The sequence below is a fragment of the Saccopteryx bilineata genome, chromosome 2 (genome assembly GCF_036850765.1).
Source record: "Saccopteryx bilineata isolate mSacBil1 chromosome 2, mSacBil1_pri_phased_curated, whole genome shotgun sequence".
Classification (NCBI taxonomy): Eukaryota; Metazoa; Chordata; class Mammalia; order Chiroptera; family Emballonuridae; genus Saccopteryx; species Saccopteryx bilineata.
This window is the reverse complement of record NC_089491.1, coordinates 229630244-229644496: the sequence shown is the minus strand read 5'-3', so window position 1 is coordinate 229644496 and position 14253 is coordinate 229630244. Positions and strand designations below refer to the sequence as shown.

Here is a 14253-nt window from a genome sequence, read left to right as displayed (position 1 = left end):
AGAGATGAGAAGCATCAATCATCAGTTTTTCGTTGCGACACCTTAGTTGTTCATTGATTGCCCTCTCATATGTGCCTTTGACCGCGGGGCTACAGCAGATGGAGTAACCCCTTGCTAGAGCCAGCTGGTGAGATTTTGCTCAAACCAGTTGAGCCCACGCTGAAGCTGGCGACTTCGGGGTCTCGAACCTTGTCCTTCTGCATCCCAGTCCGACACTCTATATCCACTGTGCCACCGCCTGGTCAGGCCAAACTGCTTAACTTTTAAATGCTCTTTTAAATGAAAACTTTAAAGTTTAATGTGGATTTAGTTACTATTATGTAAACTTTGGCCCAAAGCTAATTTATAGAAGTAATGTATGCTGGTTTGCAAACATCATAGAAAGGAAACACTGGTCACGCTAGTCAATATGATTATTCATAGATTTGCATACATAATCCCTAAATATTTACTAAAGTATAATAAGCTCTTTAATTATAAAACATCAGTTAAGTTCTATTTTTCTTTTTAATTTAGAAAGAGGAAAACATTTCTGTATAATTAAATTTTATATTTGAAGATGTCTGTATGATTTTATGTGCCAGTACACAATTAACTACCACATAATTTCTTTTACCTTAAAAAATATAGACATTTACATCTAAAAACTTACCATCTAACACAATTCCGGCAATTTCTCTCCCAACAGGAAATAAATCCTTTTCCATCTTCAGTTCTGCCAGAAGCTAAATCATGACAAAGGCTGTTTATTGTCAAAAATAAACCCTGGCTTCTTATACAAGAGGAAAGCAAGAGCAAAAATCATCAAACCATACAAAACGCAAATATGATTCAATTTTTGAACTAAATACAAAGCAAATAACTTCATAAAACAGGTTTTTCTGTAGAGTAATAAACAGAGAGTTGGCTGAAGAATTGATATGTAGGTCTTAGGTATGAGTGTTATTATTCAAATCGCCATTAACATACTTTAACATCTTTACTCTGCCAAGTATGAAAGTGAACTATGACCCAAATTTACCAGTCAACTCATTTGGCTCTGGCGAGGGGAATTTGAGGAGGATGTGGTTGACTAAGGAGACATAGTTAATGAAAACAAAAGGTTCTCAGTTGCCACACCCTCTAAAATCATCTGAGTGTTCCTCCCAAGTCTTGGGTCAAGAAGCAGGTGGGAAGAGGTGATGGATATACATAGGAAAATCCCCATTAATTTCAAATTGGAATTTCTTTTTATAAAAGAATTCTGTATTTTTGAGACATTAGTGCTTTGTAATCTTCTGACCAAATTCAGTACTTGGCTTTTGAATTGACAAAGTATCTACAGATAAGCCTGTTTCAGTTTCTGCCATTTTATAATAATATCAGAGTCACAGAACATATTTGTAGGTATCATAGTATTTTAGAAACAGAAAATAAAAAGAAATTGAAATAATTCTCATATATTTTTTATATTCAATATTTAGATCTCTTATATATACTTGATTGCTAGAAATGTTTATCTTTCAGTGTGGAACTTTGTACTTTTGTAAAGATGATAACATGACATTCTTATAGAAACACTGGCTGTTTTATATTCTTTCTATTTTTTTGTGTGACAGAGACAGAGAGAGAGACACAGAGAGGGACAGACAGGGACAGATAGGAAGGGAGAGAGATGAGAAGCCTCAATTCTTCATTGTGGCACCTTAGTTGTTCATTGCTTGCTTTCTCATATGTGCCTTGACCAAAGGATGGAAGGGGGGATACAATAGAGCGAGTGACCTTTTGCTTAAGCCAGCAACCTTGGGTTCAAGCCAGCGACCTTGTGCTTCAAGCCAGCGACCTTTGGACTCAATCCAGCGACCACGGGGTCATGTCTATGATCCAATGCTCAAGCCAGCAACCCCACGCTCAAGCTGGTGAGCCTGCACTCAAGCTGGATGAGCCCGTGCTCAAGCGGGCAACCTTGGGGTTTTGAACCTGGGTCCTCTGCATCCCAGTCTGAGGCTCTATCCACTGCGCCACCACCTGGTCAGGCTTTTGTCCTCTATTTCTTTTATGCACACTTCTACAGAACTATAATTATGGTTATAGCAACTGTGGCCTTCCTCCTTCACTTTCTTACATAAGCATTTTCTGACATCATTGCATTTTTCATAACTGTTATGTTTAATAGTCGTGTAATATTTCATTGGATTGATTTTACTATAATTTACTATTTCTTTCTATTAGACATGAGATAGCCTGACCAGGTGGTACAATGGCTAGAGAGTTGACCTGGGATGCTGATGACCCAGGTTCACAACCTTGAGGTTCCTGGCTTGAACGCGAGCTCATCTGGCTTGGGTGCAGGGTCGCCAAAATAGACATGACCCCATGGTTGCTGGTTTACGCCAAAGGGTCACTGGCTCAGCTGGAACCCCTGGTCAAGGCACATATGAGAAAGCAAGCAATGAACAACTAAAGTGCTGCAACTATGAATTGATGTTTGTCATGCCTCTCCCTTCCTGTCTGTCTGTCCCTGTCTGTGTCTGTCTTTCTCTCTGTCTCGATTAAAAAAAAAGAGAGACATGAGATAATTTTCTAGAGTGGGATTCCCCCCCACTTTTCCAATTGCTGTATCTTTTATTTCTTTTTATTGCTTTACTGCATTATTTTGGACCTCCAGTATATTCAACGATGTTAAGTAGAGGTTGTGATAGAAACCCTATTTGTCTTCTTTTTTCCTTTTAGACTGAGATTTTTTTTTTTTTTTTTTTGTATTTCTCTGAAGCTGGAAACGGGGAGAGACAGTCAGACAGACTCCCACAGGCGCCCGACCAGGATCCACCCAGCACGCCCACCAGGGAGCCACGCTCTGCCCCTCCGGGGCGTCGCTCAGTTGCGACCAGAGCCACTCTAGTGCCTGGGGCAGAGGCCAAGGAGCCATCCCCAGCGCCCGGGGCCATCTTTGCTCCAATGGAGCCTCGGCTGCGGGAGGGGAAGAGAGAGACAGAGAGGAAGGAGAGGAGGAGGGGTGGAGAAGCAGATGGGCGCTTCTCCTGTGTGCCCTGGCCGGGAATCGAACCTGGGACTCTGCACGCCAGGCCGACGCTCTACCACTGAGCCAACTGGCCAGGGCTTAGACTGAGATTTTAATGAATTTTGCATAGTATCAAAAAGACAAGGAGTGGTACTACTCCTGTGAAAGGACTCGGGGCATCTCACTGGTTCACTTCTCAGGTCATGTGCATGTTACAGAGTTGCCTGATAGAAGCTGACTTTGTTCTGTAATTTCTCTAAATGTGACTTTATTGTAGAAAACTTTTAGATTCTTGCCTGACCTGTGGTGGTGCTGTGGATAAAGCGTCGACCTGGAAATGCTGAGGTCACCGGCTCAAAACCCTGGACTTCCCTGGTTCAAGGCATATATGGGAGTTGATGCTTCCAGCTCCTCCCCCCTTCTCTCTCTCTGTCTCTCTCTCCTCTCTCTCCTTCTCTGTCTCTCTCCTCTCTAAAAATGAATTAAAAAAATTTAAAAAAAATAAACAAAAAAAACCTTTTAGATTCCTAGAAATTATGATGACAATATAATCCAATAATGTAAAGATCCAATAAACCTATGGTCTTAACTTTCTAAACTGAGTAAATGGACTTGCTATATTTATCACAGCACATTTAACCACACTTTCTCCTTTGAAATCTTTTCATGTACTGTATTTAATGATGGAGATTACTGTGGGATAATGTGAGACTGAGGATGTGTGTATGAGACAGAGACAAAGAGAAATGATAAGAAGAATATGAACCCATTCTAAAGACATTAACTACAAATAGCTATAGAAAGTTATTTATAAAGGTATTTTCTACTTTGATATAGGCCTTAATAATTATAAATTCTCAGTCTTTCACAATGTAAAGGAGTTTATAAGGTATTTTCATATACTAATATAAAATTTATGACTTCAATTAGACTAATAATTTAATATAGAAATATATAAATTCACATTAAAATTTCCCCCTATCTATTCTATTCTACTCTAGTCTGTTCTAAGAATGATAATAATTTCTTGGCACTCAGAAGTTAGTTATCATTATATTTGTAAACTAAATATAATATGAAACACTCCCTTAACTTTTGGCCCAAATAAAAGCACCAATACCTTTGTATTTATGTGGCTCAAAGCACAAACTTTAACTTGGAGTTTCACATAGTTATCCTCTGTAACAGGAAGATTTTCCTAGAACCAAATGATAACAAAGTATTATACATTCCTTTGAGACCACTCTTTTCTTGATTTTGTGAAAATTTCATACATAATTGAACAAAATTAAACAGGCCCCAAATCTTATAGTGAACTGTAGGGCTGAAAAGTAGGTGCTAATCGTATGCGATAATTGTGTATTTCATAGTGTAATAAGAATTTCTGGATCATGAACAGTTTTTCTCTGTTATCTTTCACTAACTCCAAAATCCTTTAGGTCAGGGGTCTAAATCTCAGACAGCTTGGCTTCTACCACTGGAATGATCTGGCTTGCCGCAAACATTTCAAACAATCATCAATATATGAAAATACCACTATCTATGCTTAAAGTGGTAAAACCTAGAGGCCATTTAAAGCTTAGTGAATAAGGTAACTTTGCAAAGCTCAGAAATTAGTGTGGAAAACAATGCTTCTCCACCTCTTTTATTTCACAGTTTGAGAAAATGTATTTTCTGAAGTATGGCTGCAATCTGCAAATTCACTTTACTGTGGTATTCAGAATAAGTTTGAGTTCATTCTGCAACATGTAAGACTATTAAGGTTGTTCTGTTTTCCTGATATTTTTTATACCACAACCCTCGGGAACTAAAAACTCTTCTGTAGCAACTCTTCTAAAAGTATAGTTGTACTAAAATATGAACCACCATCGTCACACAAGATTAATGTAATTTCACTTAAGGTCCACTAAAAGATCATTTAAACCTAGGTTAATATACTTATCTTGTTTTGTTTAATAATTAAACAATTTTTCTTACCCTTTCTTGGAATACAAATGTTATTTCTTCATTTGTAGAACTCTGTTGAAAATATAAGCCTTTCATAGTCACCTAAAATAAACCGACAAAAAAATATACACATAAAATAAACAACAAAATGTCTTCCAGATCAAATGAAAGGAAAAATTAAAAAATAGTGCTGGCAAAGGATAAATGATAAATTTAAATGTAGTTTTCAAACAAATAAATTGAAACAACAGTTCTTGAAAGTGATCACACAGGAGAATATGCCATAGTCTCTGAGTGTGCATCTTTTTATTTTTTATTTTATTTTATTTTTATTTTATTTTTTTACAGAGACAGAGAGAGAGTCAGATAGGGATAGACAGGAATGGAGAAAGATGAGAAGCATCAATCATCAGTTTTTCGTTGCGACACCTTAGTTGTTCACTGATTGCTTTCTCATATGTGCCTTGACCGTGGGGCTACAGCAGACTGAGTAACCTACTGCTCAAACCAGCGACCTTGGGTCTAAGCTGGTGAGCTTTGCTCAAACCAGATGAGCCCACGCTCAAGCTAGCAACCTTGGGGGTCTCAAACCTGGGTCGTCCGCATCCCAGTCCAACGCTTTATCCACTGCACCACTGCCTGGTCAGGCTGCATCTTGAGACAGAGTGGGTTTACATTTCAACTTTTCGTAAAGATTTATTTATTCATTTTTTTAAAGCTTAGTTTTTTAAAATTTTTTATTTATTTACTTTTTTAGATTTTATTTATTCATTTTTATTAGAGAGAAAGGGGAGAGAGAGAGAGAGGGAGAGATAGAGAGAGAACAGGGGGAGGAGCAGGAAACATCAACTCCCATATGTGCCTTGACCAGGCAAGCCCAGGGTTTTGAAACGGTGATATCAGTATTCCAGGTCGATGCTTTATCCACTGCGCCACCACAGGTCAGGCCTATTCATTTTTTTTTAAACAGAGACAGAGAGAGAGTCAGAGAAAGGGATAGACAGAGACAGACAGACAGGAACGGAGAGATGAGAAGCATCAATCATCAGTTTTTCGTTGCGCTTTGCAAGACCTTAGTTGTTCATTGATTACTTTCTCATATGTGCCTTGACCGCGGGCCTTCAGTAGACCAAGTAACCCCTTGCTTGAGCCAGCGGCCTTGGGTCCAAGCTGGTGAGCTTTTGCTCAAACCAGATGAACCCACGCTCAAGCTGGCAACCTCGGGGTCTCGAACCTGGGTCCTTCTGCATCCCAGTCCGATGCTCTATCTACTGCACCACCGCCTGGTCAGGCCAGTTCAACTTTTCACATAAAGGTGAGCATGTGCTTAATTTTACTTTACTATTCAATAAAAACTATTAGATGTACTTGAGAAAAAAAAAAATTTAGAGGGCCACAGAGCTCAATTATAATTACTAAAGATCTCATTTAAAAGGCATTCAAGTCTTAAAAAAGACCATTAAAAAGGAAAAAGTGGAATGAACAACAAGGCACCCACTGAATTTTTCTGTAAGTTTACAACCACTTAATGGAAGTATTTAAACTTGTAGTCTGTGGACTTCTTCAAGCATCTCTAAGAATTCCACATTGTTTCTTTAATTTTTTTTTAACCTTTTGAGTAGTGAGTTTTTTTCATGCTCACTGACCCTTGGGAGTGAGTTTTTTTCAAAAAATGAAATTAGTTCTAACTTAAAATCATGTTTGTTTGATAACCAATTTATGGAAACAAGAAGAACATACATTTACCTTTTTTAATGTTGCCTTACATATATTAAAAATAAAAATTTCTGTTATCTCATGCAATTCTCCTGTACCTCCATCTCAAAGTTTAAAGATGTACATGTACAATCGTACTCTGGATGGTCAGGAGGCACGAGGATGTACATAAACGTTTTTACTACTCAAAGGATTAAATTAAGTGAGAGGCAGAGACAGACCACGTGTACCTGGACTGGGATCCTGGCAAGCCCACCGGAGCCGGGGATAATGCTCTGCCCATCTAGGGCGTTGCTCTGTTGCTCAGCAACCGAGCTCTAAGCCCCTGATGGGGAGGCAATAGGGCTATCCTCAGTTTCTGGGATCAACTCCTCCAATTGAGGCATGGCTGCAGGAGAAGAAGAGAGAGAGAGGGAGGGAGAGAGAGAAGCGAGAGGGGAAGGGGTGGAGAAGTAGATGGGTACTTCTCCTGTGTCCTGTGTACCATGACCGGGAATTGAACCTGGAACATCCACATGCCAGGCGGACACTCTACCACTAAGCAAACCGGCCAGGGCCAGGACTATTTTCTTTTCTTTTCTTTTCTTTTTTTTTACAGGGACAGAGAGAGAGTCAGAAAGAGGGATAGACAGGGACAGACAGGCAGGTATGGAAAGAGACGAGGAACATCAATCATTAGTTTTTCGTTGCAACACCTTAGTTGTTCATTGATTGCTTTCTCATATGTGCCTTGACCGTGGGCCTTCAGCAGACTGAGCAACCCCTTGCTGCAGCCAGCGACCTTGGGTCCCAGCTGGTGAGCTTTTTTCTCAAGCCAGATGAGCTTGCGCTCAAGCTAGCGACCTCGGGGTCTTGAACCTGGGTCCTCTGCATCCCAGTTCAACACTCTATCCACTGTGCCACCGCCTGGTCAGGCCCAAGACTATTGTCTTAAGTGTAAATTTTATAGAGGGATACATAGAAAACTGCAGATGTCCTACACTATTCTTCACAGAGTAAAAGTAGCCATATCACAGCAGGAAACAGCACCACAGCCTCAGGAGCCCTTGCTCCCCTTCTAGTCATGATCTACCCTCCTGCGGATACTCAATATTCTGTTTTAACAGCACAGATCAGTTTTGTCTGTTTGACATTATACAAATGAAGTTATATTTCTTTTTCTTAATTTTTATTTATTCATTTTAGAGAAGAGGGAGGGAGGGAGGGAGAAAGAGAGAGAGAGAGAGAAAGGGGGGAGGAGCAGAAAGCATAAACTCCCACATATGCCTTGACTAGACAAGTGCAGGGTTTTGAACCAGCAACCTCAGTGTTCCCAGGTCGACACTTTATCCACTGCGCCACCAGAGGTCAGGCTGAAGTTATATTTCTTTATGTCCATTTTCTTTTTCTCAAAATTATGTTTGTTTCACTCATGTTGCTGGTAGTTGTTCACTCATTCTCATTGCTCTATAGTAGTCCATTGTATTAATAAAATACTATTTATTAATTCCACTATAGATAGACATTTGATTGTTTTCAGTTTGGGGCTTTTACAAATTATCCTGCTAAGAACATTCTTGTACCTACTTCTCAGTAAAAGTATTATTATTCCATTTATTTTATGAATGAGAAACTGAGTCTTATAGAGGTTAAGTCATATATCTAGGGTCTTATCGCACCAGCTGGAGCAGAACTGTGACAGACCAGGTGCTACCAACTCCAAAGTAATTTCTCTTAACCATTATGCTTAATGGCTTTCTACTGAGCTGCTAACATTAGACTTTTCACTTAAAACTAAAATTCTATATTCTTTAGTTTAGGACTGATGATTTAAAAAAAATTTTTTTTTTTACAGAGACAGAGAGAGAGTCAGAGAGAGGGATAGACAGGGACAGACAGACAGGAATGAGGAGAGATGAGAAGCATCAATCATCAGTTTTTCATTGCGACACCTTAGTTGTTCATTGATTGCTTTCTCATAGGTGCCTTGACTGTGGGGCTTCAGCAGACCGAGTAACCCTTTGTTCCAGCCAGTGACTTTGGGTCCAAGCTGATGAGCTTTGCTCAAACCAGATGAGCCCGCGCTTAAGCTGGCGATCTAGGGGTCTCGAACCTGGGTCCTCTGCATCCCAGTCCGACGCTCTATCCACTGCGCCACCGCCTGGTCAGGCTAGGACTGATGATTATTAATAATTTGTTTTTAAAACTGGCTACATAATTTGCAGAGCCCAGTACAAATGAAAATGTGGGAAATCTTGTACAGAAATTGTTAAAATTTCAAGATGGTGACAGCTGTGCATTAAACCAGGCATGGATTCCTTGCCCATGAAACCAGCCTGCATGTTGAATCTTATAGGATCTAATGGAGCCATATGAAGAGTTTTTAATTGCTTTCTAGAATATGATCAGAGGCGGTTTTTTTTTTTTTTGTTTTTTTTTTAGATTTTTTTTTTTATTTATTCATTATAGAGAGGGGAGAGAGAGAGAGAGAGAAGGGGGGAGGAGCAGGAAGCATCAACTCCCATATGCACCTTGACCAGGCAAGCCCAGGGTTTTGAACCGGCAACCTCAGTGTTTCCAGGTTAACGCTTTATCCACTGCGCCACCACAGGTCAGGCCAAGGCGGTTTTAACAGCAGGTGCACCAGGCGCGTGCCCTGGGCCCCAACTTCTGAAGGGCCTCGCAAAACCCCAACTTTACACTTTTTTCTAATGACAGCAAGTTCGGTTTCATATGTGCAATTTTAACATTAATCGTACATAATATTTTTTATTTATTTAAAAATATGGTTAACATGTATTTTTATTTTCCCTGTCTCTCGCTTTTATTTAAGGGGCCCAATATTTTCTTCTGCACCAGGGACCTCAACTGACCTTAATCTGCCTCTGAATATGACCATCAAATTCTGGAACTAAAAGAAGTGAATACACATTCAAGACATATATAATTAGGTATGTAGCATGTACCAACTGTATATAAAAACAGGGTGAGCTAGGTCAGATGAGTAAATAAAATTCTAACTCTTTGGTTAAAGGGCTTTGTGTGTGTGCACGTCAATGTGTTTGTTGGTGTGTTTGTATGGGAGAAGGGAAGGACATAGGCACAGATACAGCTATGTATCCCCTATGACAGTGGTCCCCAACCCCCAGGATGCGGACCTGTACCGGTCCGTGGGCCATTTGGTACCGGTCCGCAGAGAAAGAATAAATAACTTACATTATTTCCATTTTTAATTTTTTTTTTTCTTTTTCATTTTTCTGAAGCTGGAAACAGGGAGAGACAGCCAGACAGACTCCCGCATGCGCCCGACCGGGATCCACTCGGCACGCCCACCATGGGGCAACGCTCTGCCCACCAGGGGGCGATGCTCTGCCCATCCTGGGCGTCGCCATGTTGCGACCAGAGCCACTCTAGCGCCTGAGGCAGAGGCCATAGAGCCATCCCCAGCGCCCGGGCCATCTTTGCTCCAATGGAGCCTTGGCTGTGGGAGGGGAAGAGAGAGACAGAGAGGGAAAGCGCGGCGGAGGGGTGGAGAAGCAAATGGGCGCTTCTCCTGTGTGCCCTGGCCGGGAATCGAACCCGGGTCCTCCGCACGCTAGGCCGACGCTCTACCGCTGAGCCAACCGGCCAGGGCTATTTCCATTTTTAAAAATGACCAGATTCCCTCTGTTACATCCGTCTAAGACTCACTCTTGACGCTTGTCTTGGTCACGTGATACATTTATCCATCACACCCTAAAGGCCGGTCTGTGAAAATATTTTCTGACATTAAACCGGTCCGTGGCCCAAAAAAGGTTGGGGACCACTGTCCTATGACACTGAACCTATCCTCTCTGCCTAGCTCTCAAGGACGTCTAAAATGCATTACCCACTATTTCTGGTCTACCTTACCCCTGTTCCCCTATTTTTTCTAATGAATACCCTATCTGATCTAGTCATAACTTCACACCATATGGTCACCCGTCTCGGGCTTCCAGGCATTGCTTGTTCCCAGAGACTGCGCTGTACTTACTCTACAGATTCTGCGAAGTAAATAAAGCCCAATTTATTCACTCTCTGAAACCTCCCCCAGTGACAGTCAATCTAACCCATCTGTCCCATGCTTCTAGATTTCATTACACACTAACAAAACCTTGCCTTATTCACTTACTAACTAGTGGGTTTTACCAGCTACTGCTTGGGAGAATCAATGTCCATTATTATTAACTAATGAAATCTCTGCTCCTTACTCAGTCTGGAGCTACTAGGGGTGCCTTTTGGAGAGATGGAATGTTAACACAGCAACACCATGATTTCCAAACACCTCCTATTGTAATTCTGGAAGCCATTGTTTTCCCTGCCCACTGCATCTCTCTCTATCTCTTTTTAATTCATTTATTGATTTTAGAGTGAGAAACAGAAAGAACGATCTATTCCTGCATGTGCCCTGACTGGGGATTGTACCCTCATCCTTTGTGTAGCGGGATGACACTCTAAATAACTAAGCTATCTAGCCAGGGAAGCCTAATGCATCTTCAAACACTGGATGTCTCCCAGATCAGCAGTCACATGGACCTCACACTGAATCATCCCAGTTTCAAAGATCTAGAAAGATATTATCACTAAAGCAAATATTATATATATAACAACATCAATATTTTTAGTCAGATTATCCTAAATAGTTCCTCCAAATTTTAGGTTGAAATTGGCCTGGCTGGTAGAAAAAAGGAATGATTAGTTGATCCAATAAAGAACCTCATGGGAACAAAAATATCCTCAAAATTACAAAGTGAAGAACGAGAAGTGTTTTTACAGAAGTGGCAAGAAATATGAGGAAATATTGTTTTGCAAACCTCCCCAAAAAACAGTTCCTTTTTTTTTTCTTTTCTTTTCCAAGTGAGAGGAGAGAAGATAGAGGGACAGAATTCTACATGCATGTACCCTGACCGTGATCCACCTGACAACCCCCATCTAGGGCCAGTGCGCTGCCCATCTGGGGCCATGCTCACAACCGAGCTATTTTTACCACCTGACGCAGAGGCTCCATGGTGCCATCCTCAGAGTCCTAGCTGATTCGTTCAAACCTATCGAGCCACAGTTGTAGCAGGGGAAGAGAGAGAGAGAGAGGGAGAGGGAAAGAGAAAGAGAAAGGGAAGGGGTGGAAAAGCAGATGGTTGCTTCTCCTGTGTGCCCTGACCAGGAAATCAAACCCAGGTCATCCACATGCCAGGATGACGGTCTAACACTGAGCCAACCAGTCAGGGCCCAGAGTTCTTAACACTAAAAAAATGTTAGAACAGATGGTAATCAAGGTCCACATACTCTCTCAGGCATTGGTCTAGTAGATCAATGGTCCCCAACTCCTGGGCCACGGACCGGTACCAGTCCGTGGGCCATTTGGTAACAGTCCTCAGAGAAAGAATAAATAACTTACATTATTTCTGTTTTATTTATATTTAAGGCTGAACGATGTTTTATTTTTTAAAAATGACCAGATTCCCTCTGTTACATCCGTCTAAGACTCACTCTTGATGCTTGTCTCGATCACGTGATACATTTATCCGTCCCACCCTAAAGGCTGGTCCTTGAAAATATTTTCTGACACTAAACCGGCCCATGGTCCAAAAAAGGTTGGGGACCACTGTAGTAGATTAAATGGAAAACTAAGTCCATCACTTAATAAAATTTTTGTTGAAAGTAAAAATACTTGTGCACAAGATATAATATAACTGAACACATTATAAAATAAAAATATAAATTAAAATATATAGAATTGACCACACCGTTTCCAAGGATTAACGTCATGTAACTTCAAAATTATATCCTACTCTAAACTTTTCTTTATCAAAGAAGTGCTATATAAAACTTTTTTTTTTTTTTTTTGGTGAGGGAGACAGAGAGACACAGAAAGGGACAAATAGGCTGGAAGGGAGAGAGATGAGAAGCATCAATTCTCCCTTGCGGCACCTTAGTTGTTCATTGATTGCTTTCTCTTATGTGCCTTGACAGGGGTAGGGGGGTGTGGAGGGACAGCAGACTGAGTGACCCCTTGCTCAAGCCAGATGAGCCCGTGCTCAATCTGGCGACTTTGGAGTTTCGAACCTGGGTCCTTTGCGTCCCTGTCTGGCGCTCTGTCCACTGCGTTACTACCTGGTCAGGTCAGAAAACTTTTGAATGAACATAAACATGTTTAAAATGTAGGCTGAGCTGTGGCACCACCTGGTCAGGGTATAAAGCTTTTGAATGAACATAAACCTGTTTAAAATGTAGGCTGAGCTGTGCCACCGCCTGGTCAGGCCACAAAACTTTTGAATGAACATAAATCTGTTTAAAATATAGGCTGAGCCTGACCAGATGGCAGCGCAGTGGATAGAGCATCTGACTGGGACGCGGAGGACGCAGGTTCGAAACTCCATAGTTGCTGGATTGAGCGCGGGCTCATCTGGTTTGAGCAAGATTCACCAGCTTAAGCCCAAGGTCACTGGCTTGAGCCCCAGGGTCGCTGGCTTGGAACCCAAGGTCACTGGCTTGAGCAAGGGGTCACCCTCTCTGCTGTAGTCCCTCCCATCAAAGCACACAGGAGAAAACAATCAATGAACAGCTAAGATGCCACAATGAAGAATTGATGCTTCTCATCTCTCTCCCTTCCTGTCTGTCTGTCCCTCTCTCAGACTCACTGTTAAAAATTAAAAAAAAAAAAAAGTAGGCTGATAGGTTTTTGTGTTGTTTTTTTTTAAGAAAGAAAGAGCGAGAGGAGCATCAACTTGTTTTTCCCACTTAGTTCTGCCATTGACAGCTTCTCATATGTGTCCTGACCTGGGCTCAAACCAGCGATGGTAGGGTTGAGCCAGTGCCCTCAGAGTCAAGACCCAATCAAGCCTTGAAAGGTGCCCTCAGGAACAAGTGGGGACCTCGGGATAGAACCAGTGACCTCCGTGCTCTGGGCGAGTGATCTATCCACTGCGTCACTAGCCAGGGCTGCTGACATACTTTTTATAGGGCTTATCAGCCTACATTTTAAAACAGGTTTTGGCCTGACCTGTGGTGGTGCAGTGGATAAAGTGTCAACTTGGAAAACTGAGGTCGCTGGTTCAAAACCCTGGACTTACCCAGTCAAGGCACATATGGGAGTTGATGCTCCTCCTCCTCCCCCCTTGTCATTTCCCTCCCCATCTCTCTCTTTCCTCTCTCAGATGATTAAATAAAAATCTTAAAAAAACAACACAGGTTTGCCTGACCAGGCAGTGGCGCAGTGGATAGAGCATCAGACTGGGATGCAGAGGACCCAGGTTTGAGACCCCGAGGTCGCCAGCTTGAGCGCAGGCTCATCTGGTTTGAGCAAAGCTCACCAGCTTGGACCCAAGGTCACTGGCTCGAGCAAGGGGTTACTCGGTCTGCTGTGGCCCCACAGTCAAGACACGTATGAGAAAGCAATCAATAAACAACTAAGGTGTCGCAATGGAAAACTGATGATTGATGCTTCTCATCTCTCTCCCTTCCTATCTGTCTGTCCCTATCTATCCTTCTCTCTGACTCTCTGTCTCTGTAAAAAAATAAAATAAAAAAAATAAAATAATTCACTTAAACCCCCCCCCCCCAAAAAAAACAGGTTTATTTTTCCAGGTATATTA

General features: G+C 41.5%; 1 protein-coding gene across 8 annotated transcripts in view; it reads right to left on the bottom strand.

Moving 5' to 3' along the window:
• CRYZL1 (crystallin zeta like 1) overlaps positions 1–14253 on the bottom strand; it is a 46914-nt gene that overhangs the window by 26178 nt on the left and 6483 nt on the right. For 6 of the 8 annotated variants that reach the window (XM_066259473.1, XM_066259478.1, XM_066259475.1 and 3 more), the window contains exons 3-5: positions 4979–5050; positions 4122–4199; positions 653–725 (exon numbers count right to left, since the gene is read on the bottom strand). In XM_066259473.1, coding sequence (XP_066115570.1) covers positions 653–725; positions 4122–4199; positions 4979–5044 — 217 coding nt within the window. In that variant the 5' untranslated portion in view covers positions 5045–5050. The remainder of the gene's footprint in view (positions 1–652; positions 726–4121; positions 4200–4978; positions 5051–14253) is intronic. The other 2 variants (XM_066259474.1, XM_066259477.1) reach the window with 1 other exon arrangement.